General features: G+C 40.2%; 1 protein-coding gene and 1 long non-coding RNA gene across 2 annotated transcripts; one reads left to right on the forward strand and one right to left on the reverse strand.

The window, feature by feature from the left end:
• Nucleotides 1-3,481: 3,481 nt before the first annotated feature.
• On the reverse strand, nucleotides 3,482-15,553 carry LOC105751109. Its single transcript, XR_001121389.3, has 3 exons — nucleotides 15,122-15,553; nucleotides 13,920-14,026; nucleotides 3,482-4,835 (listed from the first exon to the last, which is right to left on the reverse strand). It is a non-coding gene; the product is annotated as an uncharacterized LOC105751109 (long non-coding RNA).
• Nucleotides 15,554-17,777: 2,224 nt separating this feature from the next.
• LOC105751110 (U1 small nuclear ribonucleoprotein C) lies at nucleotides 17,778-23,851 on the forward strand. The gene is made up of 3 exons (XM_023507202.2): nucleotides 17,778-18,005; nucleotides 20,412-20,475; nucleotides 22,200-23,851. The coding sequence occupies exon 3, from the start codon at nucleotides 22,323-22,325 to the stop codon at nucleotides 22,737-22,739; it is 417 nt and encodes a 138-aa protein (XP_023362970.1). The 5' UTR covers nucleotides 17,778-18,005; nucleotides 20,412-20,475; nucleotides 22,200-22,322; the 3' UTR covers nucleotides 22,740-23,851.
• The last annotated feature ends 398 nt before the right edge of the window (nucleotides 23,852-24,249 follow it).

The raw sequence follows: 24,249 nt of genomic DNA on the forward strand, positions 1-24,249 counted from the left end.
CAAAGTTTGAGAATATAAACATAGATATTGCAAAACATTATAGGAGCATATTATAACCCATATATATGTTCTTACCCTGTGATGTGCTTTACTATGAAGATTTTTCTTTGCAAATATAAGGAGACTGCCAGTGCTAAGGGAGATGGAGAGGATGTAAGGCCTTTTCAGAAAACTGACCCCTGCCATAGCTTGGGGTTGTAGTTCCAAGGAAACCCCACTTTGCTTGTACCCTTGCTTAATCTCCCATAAACCACTTTGGAATCTATAATCCCCCTTTCTCTTACCCTGAGGGTGGAGTAGATTCCCATGATAGACTGTGAGCTCTGATATGCAAGGAACTTCTAAGAGAAGTCTGCTAGATTTCTGGTTAATTTTGCAAATTCTCTGAAAGTAGTTATTTCAAAATCCACCCAGCAAATTATCGAATATTTATTAAGTGCATCATGGACTCCTTGTGTAATGAATATGATCTATAGCTTTCTTGCTCCACAAGCACATGGGATAGATAGTTTAAGATTTAAAACCTAATTAGTGAATTTTGCTACTGAGATGAAATCTCTTGGGATTATTACTGTCATTGTTTTGAGTTTTGAATTGGGGAATGATAATTTGATGAATTATTAAATTAGTAACCCACCATCTGAGACCTGAATTGGCTGAAGTGGGATTGTTCATACATGAGGGGTTGTCAGCTGTGCCTTCAGACTGAGGCCCTGAAGGATCTGTTTTGATATTATTATAATCAGGCCCCTTCTTTTTCCTCTTATAGCAAATTTCTATAATCAGAGTAAGTGGTCAATAGAAGCCATAAGCACATATCAAGTACATAATAGTTTGCTGGTTTTGATCTGAAAATATGTAATCATATTTTATAATTAGGTGAATGAGTATTTGGCCTGGTCATCTATTTGTCTTTATGAAATAAGGTCCTTTAAGGACCTTATATAAATGTAAAAGCAATTGATACAAATGTCTGTGGGACCTATTACTTTACTGATTATTGAAATTGAATCTAGAATATCTTTTGCATGGTTTAGAGAAGAGGATTTTTAGCATGATCAAGTTTTCTTAGAGGGATGTAACTTAAGGACTATTTTATTATATGAATGGCAAAATTTATAGAAATCTGAGTGATTTTTAAATACCTTCAGGCCAGCTTTTAATCCCAGAGCCAAGCTGGTAGAACTTCTTAAGCCTACAGCAGGTTACAAGGCTCTTGTGAAATCTATTTTTACTGGTCTCAGTCTAGGAGCCCAAGTGACCCCTGAAAGTGCCATTGAAGCCCCTTCTCCTGAAATCTGAAGAATTATAGGGATATTTGTCTAAAAAATATATATGGATAAATGAGACCTGTTAATGAAGGATTTTGTGACTACCCTTGTTATTCTGATGGGATTCCCCCTTTTTGAAAATTGTGTTGGGGTACAATATAGTCTTTAAAAAAAAAAGAGGATGCCTAACTACTTACAAAATCTTCAGGGAAGGTATAATCACACCTTCCAAGAATGAGGGTTAGTGCTCTCTCTCTCTCTAGTTCTCTTAGGTTTGTTTTCCTCTAGGCTTTGAGCAATGTACCTTCAAATGAGCAGCACTAGACTAGAAGCTGTCTTGACCAGCTTTAGGAGTCTGACTCAACCCACTGGATCTTCAATCAGCTCAAGCCCCTTCAAATTGGTCCCTGTAGGTTGACCCAGCTCAACACCCATTCTCATCAGAAAGTAGTTTCAGAAGATAAGAACATCGCCCCATACCCCCCAAAATTTTGGGCCTCATTTGTTTGGGAAGGAACTGGAACTGGTTGGTGAATGGACCTTAAACTACCCAGTGTCTGAGTGGGTTCCCTGAGTCCATCAATCCTGTGAAGGGGCAGGTTAGGTAGAGTTAATGCTATTCCCCTGATGCAATGGTATTTGGGGTTTAGGATGAAGATATCGGGTTAAGATTTGGGTTAAAGGATATTGCATAAATAATTCAGTTTGATGCTTGTCAAATTATAGAATTGGAGAGGCTTGACTAGCCTTGACAAGTAGGTATAATTGTGTCCTAATAAAGAAAGAGTTTTTAATGGAACTGCCTGTCCAATTTGGAATAATGTTTAGTTTGCTACAAGGGCTAGACATTTAGAAAATGCAGATCAAAAAGTAAGATGTTTATACGTGTAATAATAGGTATAGATTTTTTAGAAAGATTTAGAATCAATTTAAGGAATTAAGGCAAGTGATAGACACCAATGCCTGGGCAGAATTGATAAAGTACTCTGTAAAAGAGTCTGAACAAAAAGCAATTTCTATGTCTGTGCTACAGATTGCCCCATGTCCAGACAGTACCATTCCCTTTGGGTATAGAAAAATACGAGAGTAAATATCTCCTGTTCCCAAAATAACATTCCCAGGGAGATGTGCAATGTTTTAGCCTAGTTCCTCACCTCTGAAGATCAATCAGCTTTGCCTCTCATGCCAGGGTGAAAGATTCCAAAATCTAGGGATTGTAGTGATATGTCCCAGAGTCTGGAATGCAACTGAGATTAGCTCTGGCAATTTCTCAGATGGGCATACCCCAAGCAAACCTTGGGTGGTATTGTGGAGGCAGCACCCTCAAATCTGCTTCGCCCAGGAACTGAGTGGGCACCTGTGCATCGATCCAATTGGCTATTCCTTTTACCTTGATTTTCGATGAAGTAACAAACACTGAATCAGGAAGAATTAAGTCAAGGGTAATAACTGATGAATTCAAGGTTAGAAATCTAGTTCTGGATTTGGGTCATTCCTACTCTGGTGAGTAATTATTATTGGATAAGTTAGATCAGAGAAGCTCTCCTTCCTCCACTCCAACTATTGACTTCTCTTGCTTCCTTTAAGTCCCAATTAAAATCCCATCTTTTATTGGAAACCTTCCTCAATCCCTTTTAATTCTAGCACCTTCTCTCCGTATAACATTTCCTATTTATTCTGAACTAGGGTAGCTAGGTGGCAAAGTGAATAGAGCCCTGGGCCTGAAGTCAGGAAGAACTGAATTCAAATTGGGTCTTGGACGCTTCCTAGTTGTGTGACCCTGGGCAAGTCACTTTACCTTGTTTGCCTCAGTTTCCTTGTCTGCAAAATAAACTGGAGAAGAAAATGACAAGCCATTCCTGTATTTTTGCCAAGAAAACCCCAAATGGAGTCATGGGGAGTCCTACACAAATGAACAACAACAACTTATCCTGTATATAGTTTGTTGTGTAGGTATTTGTTTTTTGCCTCTTTTTGTATCCCCAGGGCTTAGTAGAGTACCTAGCACATAGTAAGCAGGTGCTTAATAAATGTTTATTAATTGATGGAATCTAAAGAGCCCCTAAGGCATACAGTGCAAGGGAACAAGGATTTATTAGGCACCTACTATGTGTCAGGCACTGTACTAAACACATTACTCCCCCTGTTTAGAAAGCTTGTGCTTACTGGGAGAGGAGAGAGGAGAATTTATAATATTTACAAAGGTAAATAAATAAGTGATAGCAAAGTAATTGCAGTTACAACTTGGGGAGGTCAGGAAAGGCTAAGTAGGAAGCATCACCTGTGGCCTTGAAGAAAGTTAGGAATTTGTTTTGGAAAGTTCTGTTGATATCTTTTATTTTTACATTGCCTTCATTTAGAAAAATAAACTTTACCCCTCCCACATGTATAGAACCATCCTGATAACAAAGAATAAAAAGAGTTAGGCAAAACTAACCAAAATCTCAACTGAGTCTGAGCACTCCAAATCTAGAAATCTCCCACCTCTGCCAAGGGAAGGAGGTGCATGTTTGCAAATCTTTTGAAAGGCCTGACGTCATAATTACAGACCATTCAGTTTTTTTAAAATTTATTTCATTAAATACTTCCCAATTACATGTAAAAACCTTTTAAACATTAATTTAAAAAAATGTTGCGTTCCAATCTCTTTCCTTTCTTTCTGCCCCTTTTCCACCTCATGAGAAGGCAAGCAAGATGGTACAAGGCAGCATTCAGTTTTGATTTTGGTTTCCTCCATTAACAATATTGTAGTCCCATTGGATATATTGCTTTCCTGGTTCTACTTACTTCACGCCACAAAAAGTGGGTGAGGACAAAATGCATCCTGAAGATGTCTGAGGCACAGCTTTGAAGTGCTTTGTTCTGGGAATAGCTGGGAAGCTAGTTAGTTGAAACCTAGAATCAAACATGAGGTGGGACTGGGATGCAATTTGGAATAAAGAAAGAGATTTCCAGAGAAAGCCTGGAAGCCGAGTAAAGTAAATAGAACTGGGACAACAATTTATATAGTGATAACAAACATGTAAAGACAAACAACTTTTGAAAGACTTAAGGACTCCGATCAGTGCAATGACCAGCCCAAGTTCCAGAGCACCTATAAAGTATGTAATTCACACCCCCCCACCCCACCCCCACACACAGAGGGACACAAGGTATTGACAAAGCTACACACGAACATTTGGGAATACAGGTCACCATGTGGATTCATTCTTGACTACACTTATGTATTACACAGATCTGTTTCCTTTATTTCATTCTGATTTTTCAGATCAAATACTCCAAATTCAATGCAAAGGTTCGATGGAATGAGTTGCGTCTCTGGGCACCCTTTCCTATAGGCTCTCACATTCACTCCATCCTTGGCCTCTCTCCCCCTCCATGGGGACACCTCAATGAGCAATTGTAATATAAACTACTTTTTCTGACTGAGACACTCATGTATCTGTTTATTTTCTATTGGGTTTCCCTGCAGGCTGCCCTCACCATCACAATTTTCTCCAAGCTGGAGTCATGAGGAATCCTGGAAGTCTTGCCAATCGAATCTCCTGGAAGGAAAAGTATCTCCTGGAAGGAAAAGGACAAGGGATGCAAGTTTTAATCCCACTTCTGAACCTTACATTTATAAGAATGTACGAGTTGAAATCTTTGGAATAGATACAAATTTAGGTTATACTCTTTCTTAGTAATGTAATCTAAAATAAATTGAAAACAAAAATATTACTTCCTGTGTTATAAAAGAGAAATCTGTTAGAATGGCTTTAGGAATATCAAGGATCTAATCCTAAAAATGCCTCCCCTTTAAACCTAGATATTTTGAAGACATCATATTAGAAATGTACTCTGGTCTCAAAATGGTCTGGCCAAACAGAGCAAGTTCATTACTCTCCTTTCCCTCATCCCCTGGGAAGATCGCTAATCAAATATCCAACTGACTAAAGAAGGGGAGGAATCTCCCTCCTAAATTCAATCACCTGAAGGGGTGAACTCATAACAGGATCCATCCAGAGTCATCCATACTAATTGGTTTTGGAACTGATTGGTTGGAATTTCTCCAATCTCACTCTAGCTCCTCAACTACTCCCATTTGCATAGGAAAAGAGCTTGGAGCTTGGTCATCGAGTTGGTCATACTGGTCAGTAGGTCCTTAGTCTCTGTGGCTGCTCCAAGCCAGTGCTACCACTTGTACCTGCCCATCTTCTAGTCTCTGTTCCTGAGTCTATTTATTATCTTCCCTTGAATCTTCATCTGATACAAGGCCCTGAAATATGTCCCTTGTTGTTAGCTCTGGGAGTAATCATTCAATTAATCAGGAGCAAATATGCATGCATTAAGTACCAACTGTGTGCAAGACACTATGCTAAGCACTGGGGAAACAAAAGAGGCAAAAATAGTGAATCAATTAGAATTTGCTGAGCAACTACTATGTGCCAGGGACTGTGCTAAATGATGGTTGTTCAACAGAAAGACAAAAACAAAAACAAAAACAAAATCCAAAGAAAACAGCCCTGTTTTTAAGGAGTTCACAATCCCCTTCTACTGGGGCAGACAATGTATAAACAACTATGTATAAACTAGATATATGCAGGATAAATTGGAGTAGTCTCAGAGGGAAGGCCCTAAAATGAAAGACTGGGAACTGTTTTTTTCAGAATGTGGGACATCAGCTAAAGCTTGAAGGAAGCTGAGGAAACGAGGAAGAGGAGAGAGTATTTTGGACATGCGGCACCTTTGAGCAAGGTGGTCAGAGTCAAGAGAGGGAGTATTTTGCAAGAATAGCCAGGAGGCCAATGTCACTACATCAGGAGGAAGGAGGTATAAAAAGACTGGAAAGGTAGGAAGGTGCCAGGTTCTGAAAGGCTTTGAAAGCCAAATGGAGGATTTTATATTTATCTTGGAGGTGAGCGGCAGCCCTTGGATTTATTGAATGACCCTGGCAGAATTGCACTTTAGGAAGCCCACTCGGACAGCTGAGTGGAGTGGGGAAAAACTGGGGGCGGGAGCACCAAGCAGAAGGCCAGGAGGGAGGGGGAAAGAACCTGCATTAGGTTGGCAATACCAGGGGAGGGAAGGACATTTATATGAGACACAGGACTTGGTAACTGATTGGGCATGGAGAGACGGAAGCCCTCTACATGTTCTGGTGAGCTACCTGGCCTTCTGTGGACAACTGTGGCCTCCATCATCCCTCTTACTCAATCTCTCCCAGTCTGTTGACTGCTTCCCTACTGCCTAAAAGCATGTTCATATTTTCAACTATTCCTACAAAGTCCTCCCTTGATCCATGCATCCTCACCAGCCCTAGTGCTCTACCTCTCCTCTCCAAAAGGCATCTTTATAGGATTCACTCTCTTAACTCTCTATAATCTGGCTTCCAATCTCTTTATTCAGTTGAAACTGCTCTCTCCAAAGTTACTTCTTGTGCTTGAGTCATGTTAGTTTGGGATTTTCTTGACAGAGATAACAGAGTGGCTTGCCAATTCCTTCTCCAAATCATTTTACCAAAGAGGAAACTGAGGCAAACAGGGTGAAATGACTTGCCCAGTGTCACACAGCTAGGACATGTCTGAGGTCTCATTAGAGCTCAGGTCCTCCTGATTCCATGACTAGTGGAATCACCCAGCTGCCCTTATGCAGTCACTCATGATCTCTTGATGGCCTTTTCTCAATTTTCACCCTTCTTGATCTCTTTACAGTCTTCAACACTATCAAATCCCTTTTTGCTCTCTCTTGCTTCTCCACTCCAACCTATCTGACCACTCCTCTGTCTCTTTTGGTGGGTCTTTCTTTACCTCATGCCCAATATCAGCAGGCTTTGTTCTGGGCCTTCTTTTCCTCTCTCTCCCTCTATACTATTTCATTCAATATTTCATCAGCTCTCATGGTTTCAATGATCATTTCAGTAGCTATTGGAGCATAAAAATCAGGAAGCAAAAACCACTCTAGTTGAGTTTATTGCTTGTAATGTGCAGTAGGCTGAATACATGCATGTAGGTGGCCTGTAAGATGCTACAAAATTCTCCTAGATCTCCCCAATTTTTATATCCTTGATCAAACAACTCTGGCTTCTTGTGTTTACCAATCTTTGTTTCCCAGCTGACATAATATTGACACAAGTTCTTTCCCTTATCTTGAAGATGTTTGTTTTCAAGAATACCCCCTGGTCTTCTGTTACACAGCTCTGTAGTTTATCAGTTTATCTGTGGCCTCCTTTTTCTAACTGGCAACTTCGTGGGTCAGTATGAATTATTTTCCTTAATTAAAAAATTCCGTTATAGTCACATCAAAATTTAATCCTTTAAACAAATCCTCAAATATATCTGTCCAGCTTTAATCTCTCTCCCACTCTCAAACTGCCTTTCAGACATCCAGAACTGTCCATCCTGTAGATATCTTAAATTCAACATGGCTAAAACTGATTTTATTATCTTTGCTTCCCAATGCTCTCCTCTTCCTTATTATGATCATCAAGGACAGACTCAGCTCCTCACTCTTATCTGCCACCCCCCACCCCAATCCAATCTGTTGCCAAAGCCTGTCATTTCTACCTTTGCAACATCTTTCAAATACATCCCCTTCTCTCCTGAGACACTGCCACCATCTTGGTCCAGGCCATCATCACCTCACTCATGGATCTATCCTAACCTTCTGCTGGCTGTTCCTGTCTCCAGTTTTCCCCACTCCATTCCATACTCCATTCAGCTGTCACAGTGGGATTCCTAAAGTGCAATTCTGCCAGTGTCATTCTTCTATTCAATGAACTCTACTGACTTCCTATTGTTTTCACAATCAAATCCTTTTTTTGCTTTTCAAAGTCCTTCAGAACCTGGGACCTTCCTACATTTTCAGTCTTCTTAAGTCACATTAACTGTCTCCTCCACCCACCGTGCAATAGCTACACTGGCTTCCTTCCTATTCCTCATATAAGACACTCCATCTCTTGACAACTACCTGTTTTGTTGGACTGACCATTCCCCATGCCTGGAATGCACTTTCCTCATTTCCTCCTCCAAGTCTCAGTTAAAGTCTCACCTTCTTCAGGAAGCTTTTCCCAGTCTTCATTAATCTGAGTCTCTTCCCTCAGAATCACCCCCCCCCTCAATTTACCCTGTATGTTCGCCCCCAATAGACTAAAAGGGCAGAGACTGTTTTGGGGATTTTTGCCTTTCTTTGAATACTCAGCATAGTACCTGGCACATAATGGCTGCTTAACAGATGCTAATTGACTGACTGACTGCCTTCCCCTGGGCTTTTGGCTATCAATCAATCAATCAATCAATCAAGAACTTATTAAAGTTCTTACTATCTTTGGGATAGAGAAAGAAATATGATAAGGCTGTATATTGTCACAGGCTGACTACACACCTCTCAGATTGGCTAAGATGACAGGAAAAGATAATGACAAATGCTGGAGGGATGTAGGAAAACTGGACACTAATACATTGTAGGTGGTGTGAACTGATTCAACCATTCTGGAGAGCAATTTGAAACTACGCTCAAAGGGCTATCATCAAACCCTGCATAACCTTTAATCTGCCAGTGTCTCTACTAGACCTGTATCCCAATTAAAGGAGGGAAAGGGACCCACATGTGCAAAAATATTTGTGGCAGTCCTTTTTGCAGTGGCAAGGAACTGGAAACTGAGTGGATGCCCATCCGCTGGGGAATAGCTGAATAAGTTATGGTATGGCTTTCTTCAACAATGAGATGATTGAGGCCAGTTGTCTTGTGATGAAGAGAGCCATCTGCACCCAGAAAAAGACTGTGGGGACTGAGTGTGGCTCACAATATAGTATTTGCTCTCTTTTTGTTGTTGTTTGCTTGCATTTTGTTTTCTTTCTCATTTTTTCCTTTATGATCTGATTTTTCTCATGCAGCATGATAATTGTGGAACTATGTACAGAAGAATTACACATGTTTAAGATATATTGGATTACTTGACGTCTAAGGGAGGAGGTGAGGAGAAAACAGGGAGAAAAAATTTGAAACACAAGGTTTTACAAGAATAAATGTTGAAAATTATCTATGCATATATTTTGAAAATTTTTAAAAAGCTTTAATATTAATAAAAAAGAAATGCCAGGCTGAATGAATCAAAATCAAGAATTAAGGTTGTCGGGAGAAGCATCAACCATCTCAGACATGCAGACAATACCTATTGGATGGCAGAAAGTGAAGAAAAATTAAGAAACTTCTCGGTGAGAGTGAAAGAGGAGAGTGTAAAAGCTGGCTTGAAGCTTAGCATCAACCCCACCTAAAACCTTAAGATCTTGGAAACTGGTTCCATCATTTCCTGGCAAGCAGAGGAAGAAGAAATGGAGGCAGGTCAGATTTTATATTCTTGGGCCCAAAGACTGAATTGTTACATTCAATTAGGACGGCTGCTCCTTGGAAGAAAAGCTATGTTAATCTGAACAGCATACTGAAAAGCACAGGCATCACTTTGCTGACAAAGGTCTATAGCAGGTGTCCTCAAACTTTTTAAATAGGGGGCCAGTTCACTGTCCCTCACACTGTTGGAGGGCCCGACTACAGTCAAAACAAAAACTTTGTTTTGTGGGCCTTTAAATAAAGAAACTTCATAGCCCTGGGGGAGGGGGATAATCGTCCTCAGCTGCTGCATCTGGCCCGAGGGCCGTACTAGTACCAATGCATGACTGTAAGAATTGGACTATAAGGAAAGTTTAGTGCTGCAGAATCAATTGGTGCTTTTGAATTGTGGAGCTGGAGAAGACTTTTGAGAATCCCTTGGACATCAAGGAGCTCAAATCAGTCAAAATTTAAAGCAATTGATTCAGACTCTTCATTGAAAGGACAAACACTGAATCTGAAATCTAAATACTCTGGCCACATATTGAGAAGATGGGAATCATTGGGAAAGACCCTGATGTTGAGAAAGCTCAAAGGCAAAAGGAAAAGGGGAAGTCAGAGGATGAGATGGATAGAGAGTGTCACGGAAATAGCAAATATGGACAAAACTTGGATGAACTTTGGAAGATAGTAGACGACAGAAGGGCCTGATGTACTAAAATGACTCAACTTACGGCACCAAATGTGCCAGGCACAGCACTAAACTAAGGCTCAGGCCAGTCCTGTGGTAAACTGTGGTAAATACAAGTATCAGTCTTAGAGCAAAACACCTTCAAAGAGATATAGGCTCAGTGACCTCTTGAGGTGGGGTACTTAAATGTTTTGGGGTCCTGGACCACTTTGGTGGTCTGGGAAACTCTATGGACCTTTTTTCAAGATGTTCTATTATATGTTTGTTTATTTTGGTAAATATTTCCCAATTACATTTTTATTTAATAGTATTTTATTTTTTCCTAATTACAGATAATAATTTTTTCAACATTCATTTTTTGAAAGACTTTGAGTTCCAAATTGTTCTTCCTCTTTCTCTTTCCTCTCTCAAGCTGGCAAGTAATTTGATATAAGTTATACATCTCAATCATATAAAATATACAGAATCATGTTTTTAAATTTGTAAAAATAAAATACGCAGTATTACAATGGAAGTTAGGGGTTACTGAAAATAAAAATCATCTCCCTGTTATGCCTCAGTTCTCTTTAACTGTTCTGACTTGGTTTCCCTGAACTAGTTTCCTTTGTCTCAGTTTCCTTAACTGTTCTGTCAAATCCCTTAGTCATAAAAACCCACTCTGGTCCATTAAGGTTGGGAACCGTTTACTCTAAGGTTATAAATTGCTAGCAAGATAAACAAGGAGAGCAGACCTCCTGTCCTCAAGAATTTACAATATCCCTCTAAAATATTCCAAGATACCTCACTGACATCTTTATCTCTGGGTATTCAGACATCCTGTCTCTGGGCTTTTAGGAGTTATGGTCTCGGCCCAACCTGACAGAAGCCTTCCCGCCTTTTTTGGGTCCTTTGTCTTTAGAGAATATTTAAGGTCCTGAGATATAACTATTCTTTGCTAGATTCTTTGAGATGACAGCCCTGGGACCAACATGGTTTCCTTGGTCCCAGTATATCTTAATCTGACTGGATAATTTGAGACGAGAGTCCTGTCCAGTCAATTATACTCTCCAATTAATAAACTATTGGAAACTCTCTAATCTCTCTCCTGCCTCAGTTTCTCCGGCACTACATCCCCACCCATCTAAGATCAGAGACCCCTGAAATCCATGCACAGAATCCTGAAGGGGGAGGTCAAGATTCCAAGAAACTCTCACCTATATCAAAAGTGCTTAAAGTCCCCAAAAGAAGCTGCAAATATCACTACCTTCCATTCCCTTTGCCTATTCTTTTCCCCTGTTGTCTTCTCAAATTCACACATCACCAGACATATTTCTATTTATTTTAGAATGTGAATACAAGGGAGATAGAAAAGTGAATATACTTTAAGGGCTACTATAAGCTAATAAATCCGTGTAACTCTCAAGGAGAAAGGAGAGTGAGAGAAATAAAGCCAGGAATAGAAACAGAAGCAGAGAAGTAGAGAACCGGAAGAGCCAGAGCTCCTCATTAGATTGAGAGCTCTTCTAGGGCAGGGCTGTCTTTTGTATCCCTGGGGCTCAGCTCAAGGCTTGGCACATAGTGGTTGTTATTAAGTTATAACTGACTCTTCATGAGCTCATTTGGGGTTTTCTTGGCAAAGATATTCCGGTGGCTTGCCATTCCCTTCTCTAGCTCATTTTACAGACAAGGAAACTGAGGTAAATAGGGTTAAGTGACTTGCCTAGGGTCATACCGCTAGGTAGTGTCTGAAGCCAAATTTGAATTCAAGGAAGATGAGTCTTCCTGACTTCGGGCCCAGAACTCTATCCACTGCAGCATCTATCTAATAGGTGCTCAATCAATAAATATTAATTGCCTGACTGACAAAAAAGGATGATTTTCCAAGTTGTAGAAAACTCCCAGGAAGCTAGAAATTTTAGAAACTGGCATGCTCCTCTCCTCCTAAGATTAATCAAGAGCGCATTTAAGCTTGAAATCATGAGAAAACATAAGGTCCTGGCACAATTACTGGGGTATTGTGCACTTTAAATAAGATTGAGTCCCTAGAAACTAACACTATGCTTCAGAGAGTTAGACCATAGAAAACAGAAACCAGGGTTGGTTACAGAATGATGTTTTTCATAGTAACATTATTTTAAGATCTATAAACAACATATAAACAATAAATGGCTCTGTTGAATTATCAGCAACCCAGTCTCTTCATTTTCAACTGCCACTAGCCCGTTTGTGTTGTGTGGGCCACAATACCAAGTGACTGAAAGGATTTGAAGTTCAAACTTCAAATTGAAAGTAGAAGCATTTAGACTAAAATCCCTTTGGTTCAAGGCTTTGACTCAGGGGTTACACCAAACCTTTCTCCTGCTCATCCTGAAATGTCACTATATTTTTGCTGCATCTAGAATAAAAGAGTGATTTAAGGTAAATTCAGAGTATGTTCAGATGTTAGCATACATTAAAGAAATAGTTCAATAATACTGTTAAGTTCTGAGTTTCCAAGAAAAATTTTTAGAAAAAAGATTCCCTTTAGCTTTTATAAAATAAATAGTTCGCCAGCCTCAACAAATCAAGAGCTACGCAAGTGGAATTTAATGCTAAATGCCTTCATTCATTTTAGTTCTTGTTTGTTCTACATTCACTTCTGTCATTCTGAGCTTCAGTGAAAATTGTGTTTCCTAAAGTACACACCATACAAAATATCCAAAGTGTCTATTTGTCTTGCTTAAGTATATATTTCTTTGTTATAAGGGAGGGTTATGTTGGAAGGAGATGGGGAGAAAGTCACTAGGAAGTGATAAGGAGATTTTTAAAAGCATCAATAAAACACTTTATTTTTTAAAATGTATTACAGATGTGGCCACATCTTAGTTTCATAGATGAAGGTAAGATAATATTTTCAATTTTTGTTTTCAGTAACATTTCTGCTGATACCTACCATATTATTTATCGGTCCCATGATTACTAGGACAATATCTACTGTACTAGTTATATTCTGGGAATAGTCTATCTTGGCTCCAAGGTCATTTAGATTTCTTTTTCTGGATACTTTGGATCTGACCATATTGCAGCATGGAAGGGATCAAGGGTTTCCCAAAGCTATACCAATGAAGTATATTCTAAGAAACTGGATTCTAAGAAAATTCTGGCTCCAGAATGTATCTCTTATACAAGGATTAATTTAGCTAGGTGTAGAAAGACTCATCGTGTGCAGATTGGCCACTGAATATTGAATGTTTTAAGACATGAAAAAGACAAAATTCCTTAGTAGGCTTGGGCCCCCTGACAAAGTTATAGATTGGCAGAAAAAGGGGCAGAAGGTGCCAAGAACCACACAGTTCTTGGGGAGGATAACACAAGTTAACAATTGGCACCTTTTTTTTTTTTGGCTGGGGCAACTGGGGTTAAGTGACTTCCCCAGGGTCACACAGCCAGGAAGTGTTAAGTATCTGAGACCAGATTCAAACTCAGGTCTTCCTGACTTCAGGGCTGGTGTTCTATCCACTGTGCCACCTAGCTGTCCCACAATTGGCACTCTTAATGCATGACTTTTTGTCTAATGACACACTACTGAAGCTGATCTATATTGCCATTCTCGGTGGGAGGAGAAGAAAGCAAGCATTTATTAAGTACCTACCATGTGCCAGGAACTGTGCTAAGCACTTTACAAATATTACCTCATTTGACAATTCTTGCTACGAATGAAGTTAGATGATGTTGGGTTTTTTTTTTTTTTTGGTTTGGTTTTTTCATACAGCTAAATGGAAGGATGACTCAGCTTCTCCTATGAAAAAACAAAAAATGGGTGGCCATTAATTTCATCATGCGCTCAAGACAAAAATGAATGAATCAATCAATCAAATCAAGCAGCAGACAAGCATCTGTCAAGTGCTGGGAATAGAAATACAAAGAATGAAACAATACATATTACCAAAAAACAATTTCCTGGGATACTTGATCATCTCACCTTACAAAGCTTAAGATGAGTATAAAAAGACAGATTACCACAAGATAATAAATAGTATTTTTTATAAGTGGCTGGCACATAGTAGGTGCTAATGCTGGCTGTGTTGACCTGTGGAGGAAGTAGAGAAATTCTACTTGAAGAATCTGACACCATCACCTAATAAAGCCCTCCTTCTTTGAAACTTTAGCTTCCTTCAAGGCTTAGTTCAAGTGTACCTCCTAAGGAAGATTTTCATGACCCTACCCCAGTACTCTCTCCCTCTTCCCTCTATTTATATTGTGTTTCCCCCAGTGGAATATAAACTCCTAGAGAATAAGGAACAATTTTTCCATTTTAATCTTTGTAGTCTAAGTATGTAACTTCATCATTTTACAGAAAACATTTAATAAAACCAGTGCCTGAACCTAGGTCCACATTTTTTCATTTAGAGAAGCCTTCAATTTATCCCTCCTCTCCCTTATTGTTTGTAAGGCAGTTCCCAATGCATAAGAAAATGTTTCACCAATTTGAAAATGAGGTTTAATAAGGAATCTGGAAACAGAGGACCAAGTCCCACTTCTGACACTTTTCATGTTTGGGATATCGAGTAAGTCACTTCTCTGGGCCTTAGTTCCCACCTTTGAAAAAGAGAAGGCTTCAGTCTAGTGGCCCTCTAAATCCCTTCCAGCTCCAGACCTGTGGTCCTGGATCTTGCAGGTGTTTAACAAGGCTAACAAAATGCAAGTCACTAATTTCACTCTGGCTGATAGAACTGGAACGAACACATCACGGAGCCTCTCTAGAGCTCCTTCTATGGATTTGGGGGGTGGTTGTGAAGCTTTGGGATTTCAGGAACTCTCCTGATGTTGCTCAGGGGAGTAGTTTGGAAGCTTTTTCACCCGCTTGTCCGGGAGCAGACAAGCTTAGCCCCACCTGGTTCGCTGGAAAAGTCGCTCCTTGGAACAGGAAGAGGTCTTGGGACATGATCCGGACCCTGGGGTCTCGGGGCCATCAGCCCCTGACTCCCAGACAACCGCATTCAGCAAAGATCTGAAACAGATAACTCGGTAAGAAAAGCCCGCGCGCGCGCTGGCCGAGGAGCGACAGGAAGTCAGATGGCTCTCTCCGGAGAACTTCCCGTTCTTCTCTACGTCTCAGCATCTCGGTGGTATACTCGCATACAGCTTTTTGGAGGGAACCCAGGGATGGAAAGAGGGAGGGAGTAGGGAAGATGAAGGGGAGTCCGTGATTTATCACAATACTGGGCCAGGAGGAAATGTCCAGTAGCTGTTTGGTACCTAGGGGTATCCTCTCCATCCCTCTTCCAGACCTATATGCTTGTTGCTAAGCCACCCGATCCCTGGAGACCTTATTAACTTTTTACAGTTTTCGTAGCCACAAGATGGTACGATGGAAACAATGTATCTAAAAACCATCAGACCAGGTTACTTTTTTTTTTTTTAATTTTTTAATTAAATCAAGTTGCAACCTTGGGAAAGGAGGAGCTATTTCAGAGATTACTTTGATTGTTGAATATATGGATAGGAGTGGGGAGAGACTTGAGGCCGGCTGACCCAGCAGCAGCAATTGAAATAATCAAGGCAGGAGGCGATGAGGGCTTGCACCAGAGTTGGGGCAGTTTCATAAGAAAGTAAGTCATGTAGACAAGAGACATTAGGAAGGGAAAATCAACAGACCTTGGCAAGAAACTGGATATGGGGGGGGGGTGTAAGATTCAGGGGTGTACTGAGGCAATGTAAGCATTCATATCTCAGAAACTAAACTGACAAATACTACAAATCAGGACTTGACTTGTTTTGTTAATTTTCTAGACTTTAAGTGATGGATAAAATGTTAGAATTGAAGACAAAACTTTAAAAATAGTTTTAAGAAAACACATACCCCACTCGACCCTGTCCCAGAGCCTATTATTAAACATTTACCACCATACCCCTGGGTGAGAGAGAATGCAGAGTAGAAGATGAATACTAAATGTGAGCAAGGGGGATGGAAGGAGAGTGTCCTCTACAGTAATAAGGAGTAGGAGGGAAGGAGGGTTTTGAGGAAAATATAAGGAGTTCAGTTTTTGGATGTATTAAATTTAAGAGGTCTACTGGACATCCAGTTCCAGATGTCTCACAAGTAATTAGTGGTGATGTTGATAATGATGAGTAGATTTGAGAATCATCAGCATAAGAGATGATCATTGAATCCAGGGGAACTGATGAGTCACCAAGTGCAAATATGGAGGGAACAGAGAAAGAGGCCCAGGATAGAGCTCTGTGTACAGGCATGATGTGGAAGAAGATCCAGTAAAGAATACTGAGAAGGATTGGTCAGAAAGAGAATCAGGTTGGAGTGGAACTCTAGAGAGAAGACAGTATTAAGGAAAGCAGTTTTTAAATTGTGTCAAAGATTGTAGAGAGGTTAAGAAGTATGAGGATTGAGAAAAGGCACTGGATTTGCCTCCAGGCTTTCCTGGTTTCTCTTCTACAGAGAGTTTCCCCAGATCTCTTTTAATTCTAGTGTTTTGCCCCTGTTTATCTCCAATTTATTCAGTAAATAGCTTGTTTGTACATAGTTTTTCACATATTGTATAAGTTAGTGAATTCTTTAAGCATAGGGACTGTCTTTTGCCATTCTTAGGCAGTCGCTTATCCTCTTTAAGTCTCAGTTTCCCATTTGAAAAAATGAGACAGAAGAAAGTACCAGCTCAAAGTTCTACAATACTATAAATTGTTGTATTTCTCAGTACCTGTTTTCTAATCTATAAAATGAAGCTGTTGGAGATATCTATAATGACCCTTCCATTTGCTAGCCCCATACTCCTGAAAGTACAGGTTCACTAATTTTACATTTGTGCAATTTCCACTAAATGTAGGAAATAACTATAAAATTCCCACATGATTTGGGAGTTAAATTACCAAGTTACAATATTTATATCAATATAACTACAAAACACTCTACGGTAATAAAAGGTGAAGAATATTTGGAAATTCCCTCCTTGTGATTGGGCCATGCCAATACAATAAATAAAAATACACACACAAATATGTAGACCTGCATATATATATATATATGATTTTAGATTTCGTTTCCCTCAAAAAAGGATTGCGAAAGGTAATTTCTAAAGATTCTTTGGGTTCATAAGCCTGGGATCCTATAGATTGATTCATTTAACATTTATTAAGCACCTACTAAGCGTGAGGTTGCTGCCCTCCCCCGGGCCAGTTTCCTCCAGTATACAAAGGAGTGGGGTGTGATTACCAAAAGGTAATCCTTCCAAAAGCCATTTCCAGCTCCTTACTTTCTCCTCGGAAGTCATTTTGTCATCTATAAAATCAGTGATCACACAAGATGGTCTCTACAGATCTTTCCAAGGGACAATCCTAGGGTGCCCTAGGACCTTACAGGGGAAATGAACCTATAAATAAAAGATTGCTTTCCCAGAAGTTGAAGGTTAGCTCCCTACTTTCTTTTCCTCCTCCCCCTCCCGTACTCATTTTCTTACTTCTCCGCCCCCAATGAGGCCCGCCCCCTCATTATCTCTTCGGGCCTCACCCTCTGAGTTTAAAAAACGACCGATTGGGGACTTGCGCATTGACTTGCGCGCTGACGGAAGTCTCTCAGTTGCGGCCCTCCCCTCCGAGAGCGAACTGGGCGCGGTTGGTCGCTGGTCCTCTCTCCGTTTCTCTCGCTCTCTCTCCCTCCCTTTCCCCCGGTCCCCGGCTCCTTTTCTCTCCCCCTGTCCCTCCCACGGTCGGCCCGGCGCTTCGAGCAGTCAGCAGCGGTGTGCCCTCGTGAGTTCGTTGCTGGGGTAAGTGCGGACTTGGCGAAGAGCTTCTAGAGACCGTCGCTACCTCTCCACGGAGATTCTCTTCTCTTAGCCCTATTTCTCCCGTGTCCGAAGAGAAAGAGGGGAGGGAGGGAGAGAAAGAGGGGAAAGGAAGGGGTGGGGGGTGAGGGGTACGGACCGGGTGGTGCTTTGTGGCGTCCATTGCGGCAATCCGAGCGGCTCCGCATGGCGCTCGCTCCGGCGCTCACCCTTGCCACCCCCTGTCTTTGTCTTTTCTTTCTCTATACTCCGAGCACCTTTCACCTTTTTTTTTTTTCTCAAACAAGACCTTTGACTGCCGATCTTCCTATTTTCGAATCCCCGTTTATATATCCCCCCGTACTCCTCACCCCGAAAAAAGAAAAAAACCTTTGCAGTTTACGGTAAGAAGGGGTAATAAAATCCGTGGATCTGGCTTCAGATTTGGCCCTTGCTACTTCTTACCCTGTTTACGTGACCTTGAATGAGTCCGTGACCTCCTTGGGCCTTAACTTCTTTCTCTGTAAAAATGAAGGGCTTGGGAAAGATGGCCCCTAAGCCCTGGACTTGAATGATTTGTAATCTTCGTTGATGGCAGGTCTCTTCCCGTTCCCCACGCTCCTTCCCCTTTTGTTTGATACTGTGACACTGTACCCCTCACATTCTCCTTTTTGCTCCTCACACGGAGTGGACGCTTAGGAAATACTGGCCGATCAATTTTGTTTTTTCTCCCGCAGCAGGATTTGAAGGCAGAATCACTAGACACAGTCTGGTTTTTCCCGCAGCTTTTGGCTCGCTCCACATGGCTTCTATCAGCCTCGGCTTCCTTTTCTATAAAATTATATTGTCAGGAGAAACGTTGTAAAAAATAAAGCGCCAAACAAATTAAAATTGGCTGGCGTGAGTAATTCAGTTACGGCCGTTCAAGGCACCATTTTGTGGGGTCTCTGGAGTTTTCAAATAAGGAAATGTGGTCAGTTACATTGATCAGTTTCTCTCATTTCATTTTCTACCCTTGGTTGTCAGGTTCTTTCCGAGTGAATGATTATGTTCTAAGAGTCTGCCTTAAAGAAAGGAAAAGGAGAAAAGGTAGATGCTAAACTCATAGGTCCAACTGAAATGTATTTCTGGTCTAGTCTCCTGGAGGGCTAGAAGGGGGAGGGGCACTGCAGTCCTCCGAGCCCTGAGTTGCAGTTTACAAGATGGCTTCCCAGCCTTCCCTTTGTAGTGGAGTGATCGTTCTCGTATCGAGGTATGCTAGGGGTGTTCCTGCCTTTTTGGTTCCAGATTGTAATTGGGGACTGGGACAGAGAGGCTGGTTCAAGAATGTTACTGAACGATCTGGGCTTTTTCTGATGGGATTCTACATCAGCTGCCAGCTTAATCTATATAGGAGGGGAGAATAAAGCCAAAATACAGACTTACATCCTTAGCTAATTTGTTAAGTGGGTTTTGGCATCTCTGCTTTCAATAAAGTAATGAAGGTAGAAACTAGATTACAAGTGGTTGAGATTACAAGTGGAAAAATTAAGTGGAGGCAAGTGGAACAGACAGCTTTTTCTAGAACCTGGCTTGTGAAAGGGAAAGAAAGCCATAGAATGATAAAGGGATAGAGCTAGCTAAAGCGATGTAGGCTTGAGGAAGTGATAAATTCCATATTTCAGGGCCCTTGTGAAAACAGCAGGTACTGTAGTAGAGGTCACTGGATTTAGTCAGAACCTGGTCTCTACCACCTGTGTGAACCTGAACAAGTAATTTCTTAAGAGTAGGGGGTCATAGCTCAGTGACCTCTAATGGGCCTTCTAGGTCTAAAACTGTTTCAAGCCTACAATCCACTGCCTCTTCACTTCTGCTTTGTACAGTCTTGTATTTTCCTTCCACACTTTGTTGAAGCACCATCTGCTATCAGAGGCTCAGCCTGATTGCCTTTAATCTTCCTTTAAAAAAAAAAAGTTACTTTCGGTATTTTGTATCTATCTGTGCTTGTAATTGCTTTATTTCCTTTTCCCTCCCATATTTAGGAGAGCCGGGGCTATTTTGTTTTGGGGGTTGTTTGTTTTTGTTATCTAGACTATTTAATCCAGTGTCTGTATTATAGTAGATGGTTAATGGATGCTTATGTGAATGAATAAATGAAAGACCGAGAGGCTTGGGAGAGGGGGCAAAGATTGAGGAAGGAACTTTGAACCATTCTCCTCTCTAAAAAAGTATTGGTTTAGACCGCTTATTTCTGTGGATAGAAAACCTCACCCCAACCCTAAATTTAGTATTGCCAAACTTCTGTCCCGTGGCTTTTTGCTCATTTTGTCAGTATAATTCCTGGGATTCATTCTGGTGAAAGAAGGGATTGCTAAACTTGATATAGATATCACCTATTACCATAATGTTGAGTCTGTTTTTATCTGTTAGGTGGAGTATCCTTTAGGATCCCTGCTGAGTATCTGTCTGAAGATCTGAGACCCATTTTGTCTGGGTAAGTTTGGATGTTATGAGTTGTTTTTTGGTTTTGTTTATTGTTTCGTTTGTTCTTGAAAAGGGCCGTGACATGCCAGGGAGTTTACAGCTGGACAAAGGTATGCGACCATACCATTAAAAAAAAAAAAAAAAAAGTGACCTGTTTTGTATTAGGTACTTTTCTAGAGAAATAAAAATCAATCTCTGCTTTTAAAGAACATTGACTCTGAGCACAGCAAATAAGCCTCAAAGTAGGAAGCTACCAGCTTCTACTTCAGCCCTTTATGTGAATGTTTTTGAATTTTTTTTTTTCTGTAATATTCCTAGATGTCTAATGTCCTAATAGAGAGTTGGATTTGAGGAAGAAATTACATACATATAAGTTTAGGGAGAAGGATAAAGGTATAGTTAAATAGAATGTTGAAAAGGGAAGAGGGATGAAAGAAAGGAAAATAGAAGAGATACAAAGCATTCCAATTATCACCACCTTTCTACTTCAGCTACACTGGCTCTTGGGTTTGTCTGATTTCCTCTTATTTGCTGCTTTCGTCAAAGCAGTAGTTTAGTTAACATTCAGATACCACAGTTTAGCTATTCCTCAGTCTGTTTCAAATTTTATAATCTTTGCTATTATGAGGGGTGTCACTTTTCTAAGAGTCCTTCAAACAGATCTTGACAGGTCAGTCAATGCTTTGGTCCAGATCAAATGACACAAAAGGATATGTGCAACATTCTAGACTCGAGTTCAAAAATTAATTACAACTTTTGGTCCATTACTCTTGCTACTGGGGAAAGAAAGATCCTGGAAATAGTCAAAACAAAATATGTCCAGGGATTTTCATAGCATTATATTGTTGCTATTTTAATAAACCCAAACTGGGAGAGAGAATAAACAACTAGTAGGTAAGTGGCTGAATTGGTGGTAATAATAAATACGTAGGCAGCCCTGGATTTAGGAAAAAAAAAAAAAGATGCAATTCAGACTGACATAAACGATAGAACCAAAATATGGAAAGATCTTTATGAAATATGGCAAGATGATAAAAGCAGAACTAGCAGAAAGATTTGATTGTAAAATTGTTTGGCATGTATTGAAGATAATTTAAATGTATATAGTTACTAAGAAAATGTAGCTTATATTAATGGCTAATGCTAAATTTCTAATAAAACTTGGTATAGAAGAAATGAGGTTAGACTGCCTACAGGCCTTGAGCAGTTCACTAAATTTGAGTAATTATTTCTCTAATATAATGAAAACCAGGGAGGTCTTTCCTTCTGCTAGACCCCTTCTTAGAGCACAGCTGCAATGCCTATGTATAAATTTCTTGTTTTCTGGAAAGCATGCATAGAATGTTACTCAGGTTTCCTTTTGAGCAAAAGTGACCACTACATCTGTCAGTCTGTAAGACTTTACTTTTGTGTAGCCACTCCATCTGTACTAGAAAAGAGGGAAATGGGTTCTTCCATCCTTTGGGACCTAGATTGGTGGTTGTAATTGGGGGTCAGGTGTCTTTTTGCTTTGTTTGCATTTGTTATTTTAATTGTGGCATTTTCCTTATTCCGCAGTACTTCTGTTTCTGTTTTCTGTTTTTCCTGAATTCCTTCTTTTCAGTGTTCTCCAATTGATGGGCATTTATTATGTCACTCAATTTTTATTAACACTCAAAGATAAAATGTTGCTTTGACTAATTTAGGCATATGGGGTCTTTTTTCCCCCTTGTCTTTGACCCCTTGTTTTATTAGATAAGAGGATCATCCTGACCATTATATGTGGACGACTCCTTAAGAGATAAAAGTGAAGAGGAAAAGCAACTCATCCAGCGTGTTCTGAAGATACCTTGGAACAAGGCACCATCGTGGGAAATCATGCCCAAGTTCTACTGTGATTACTGTGATACGTATCTTACCCATGATTCTCCATCTGTGAGGAAGACACACTGCAGTGGAAGGAAGCACAAAGAGAACGTGAGAGACTATTATCAAAAATGGATGGAAGAGCAAGCCCAGAGCCTGATTGATAAAACGACTACTGCGTTTCAGCAAGGGAGAATTCCTCCCAACCTGTTTTCTGCTCCTCCACTGGGAGGGCCTATGATCCCACCTCCTCACCCTAGCATGATGGGGCCCCCCCCTCCTGGAATGATGCCTGTGGGGCCACCTCCTGGCATGAGGATGCCCATGGGAGGCCATATGCCCATGATGCCTGGTCCTCCAATGATGAGGCCCCTTCCTCATCCCATGATGGTGCCCACACGCCCAGCAATGCCCAGACCAGACAGATAAAATAGCAAAAAAAAAATGTAAAGAAACCCATTTCTCAGTTTTCTATTCTTTGTTCTATTTCACCAGAACATCATGGTGCTGGGTCTCAGACATGGGTTTGTTTGTTTGTTTTTCCCCTCCTTCTCCTTTTAAAATGTTGATCACTGTTACTTTCCCCTGATTTCCCTTCCCTTACTCCCCTAGTATATCCCTCCCTGTGATAAATAAGCACAGTGAAAAAATTACACATTGGATATCTCTCAAAATTATTCCTCCTTCTTTTCACCTATAGTTTAAAAACACCTCTCTGCCAAAGGAAAGGAAACACTTTACCAGTCCTCTGAAGTCACAGTTGCATAATGCATTGATCAGAGTTTTGAAGTCTCAGTGTTGTGTTCCTTTATATTGTGGTGGTTGTGTAAATTGTTTTCTTGTTTCTGCTTACTTTCCTTCTACCGTTAGTCCATATGAGTCTTTCCCAATTTCTCCGACTTCATTTCTTACAACACAATAATATTTCATTGCTTTCATATCCCATATGTTGTTCATTTGATGTTTCTAGAATTGAGTATCGTTTGCTTGCAGTTCTTTGCTACTACATAAAGTGCTGCTATGGATATTTTTGTATATATGGGACCTTTCCCTCTATCTTTGCCCTTCTTGGGCTATATGCCAATAGTGGTATCGCCGAGTCAAAGATATGTGTGTTTTAGTGACTTTTTAGAGTAATTCCAAATCATTTTTCAGAACTGTTGGACAAAATTCACAGCTCCACCAAAAGTGCATTAGTGTGCCTATCTTTCCACAGTCTCCCATCAGTGACCATTTTCATCTTTCTCAATCTTGAGTGTAAAGTGAAGCTTCGGAATTGTTTTAATTTGTTCTCTTTTTTTTTTTTTAGAGAGCTAGAGCATTTTGTCATGATTGTTAGCTTGCAGTTGTTTTGTTTTTTTGGTTTTTTTTTTTTTTTGCAAACTGCCCCAGTGGTAGTTTCCAGACATGAAAGAAGACTTCCCACTTTTTGTTGAAAAGAAACACTTTAAAAAGGAAGAGTGGGGGCAGAAATGCAGCTTATATTTGTATTTGTGGTGTATAAAAATAAAAGTATTGACTGTTTCAGCATTTAAAAAAAATTGACTCTGTCTTTGATATATCTTTCTTGAAGTATCTGTTAAGGCAAACCTTGAAAATCAAACCCTGAACTCCAGGGGCCTTAAGGTGATATTTAGTGGGAGTAGTTGACTTGAAACTAGGAGGGTGGGAGTGATTATTCTACCACAAAAAAGGAGGATTTGCCATCTCTAGCTGCAACCTTAACACCTCTAAGAGAAAGTGAAATTAGTTTGTTGGCAGTCCATTGGGCTCTCTAAAACTTTAAGTCATCCATACCTAAGTTTCACTGTGATAGTTCTCGCCTCACATCACTGTCCATCTATGAGAAATTAGAAGAAGGTTGACCTGATTGATAAAACTTAATCAGGAAAAACTGCATTATTCAAGAAGGGCTGTAGTCTTAATGGTAATGAGACTT

The sequence above is a fragment of the Sarcophilus harrisii genome, chromosome X (genome assembly GCF_902635505.1).
Source record: "Sarcophilus harrisii chromosome X, mSarHar1.11, whole genome shotgun sequence".
Lineage (NCBI taxonomy): Eukaryota > Metazoa > Chordata > Mammalia > Dasyuromorphia > Dasyuridae > Sarcophilus > Sarcophilus harrisii.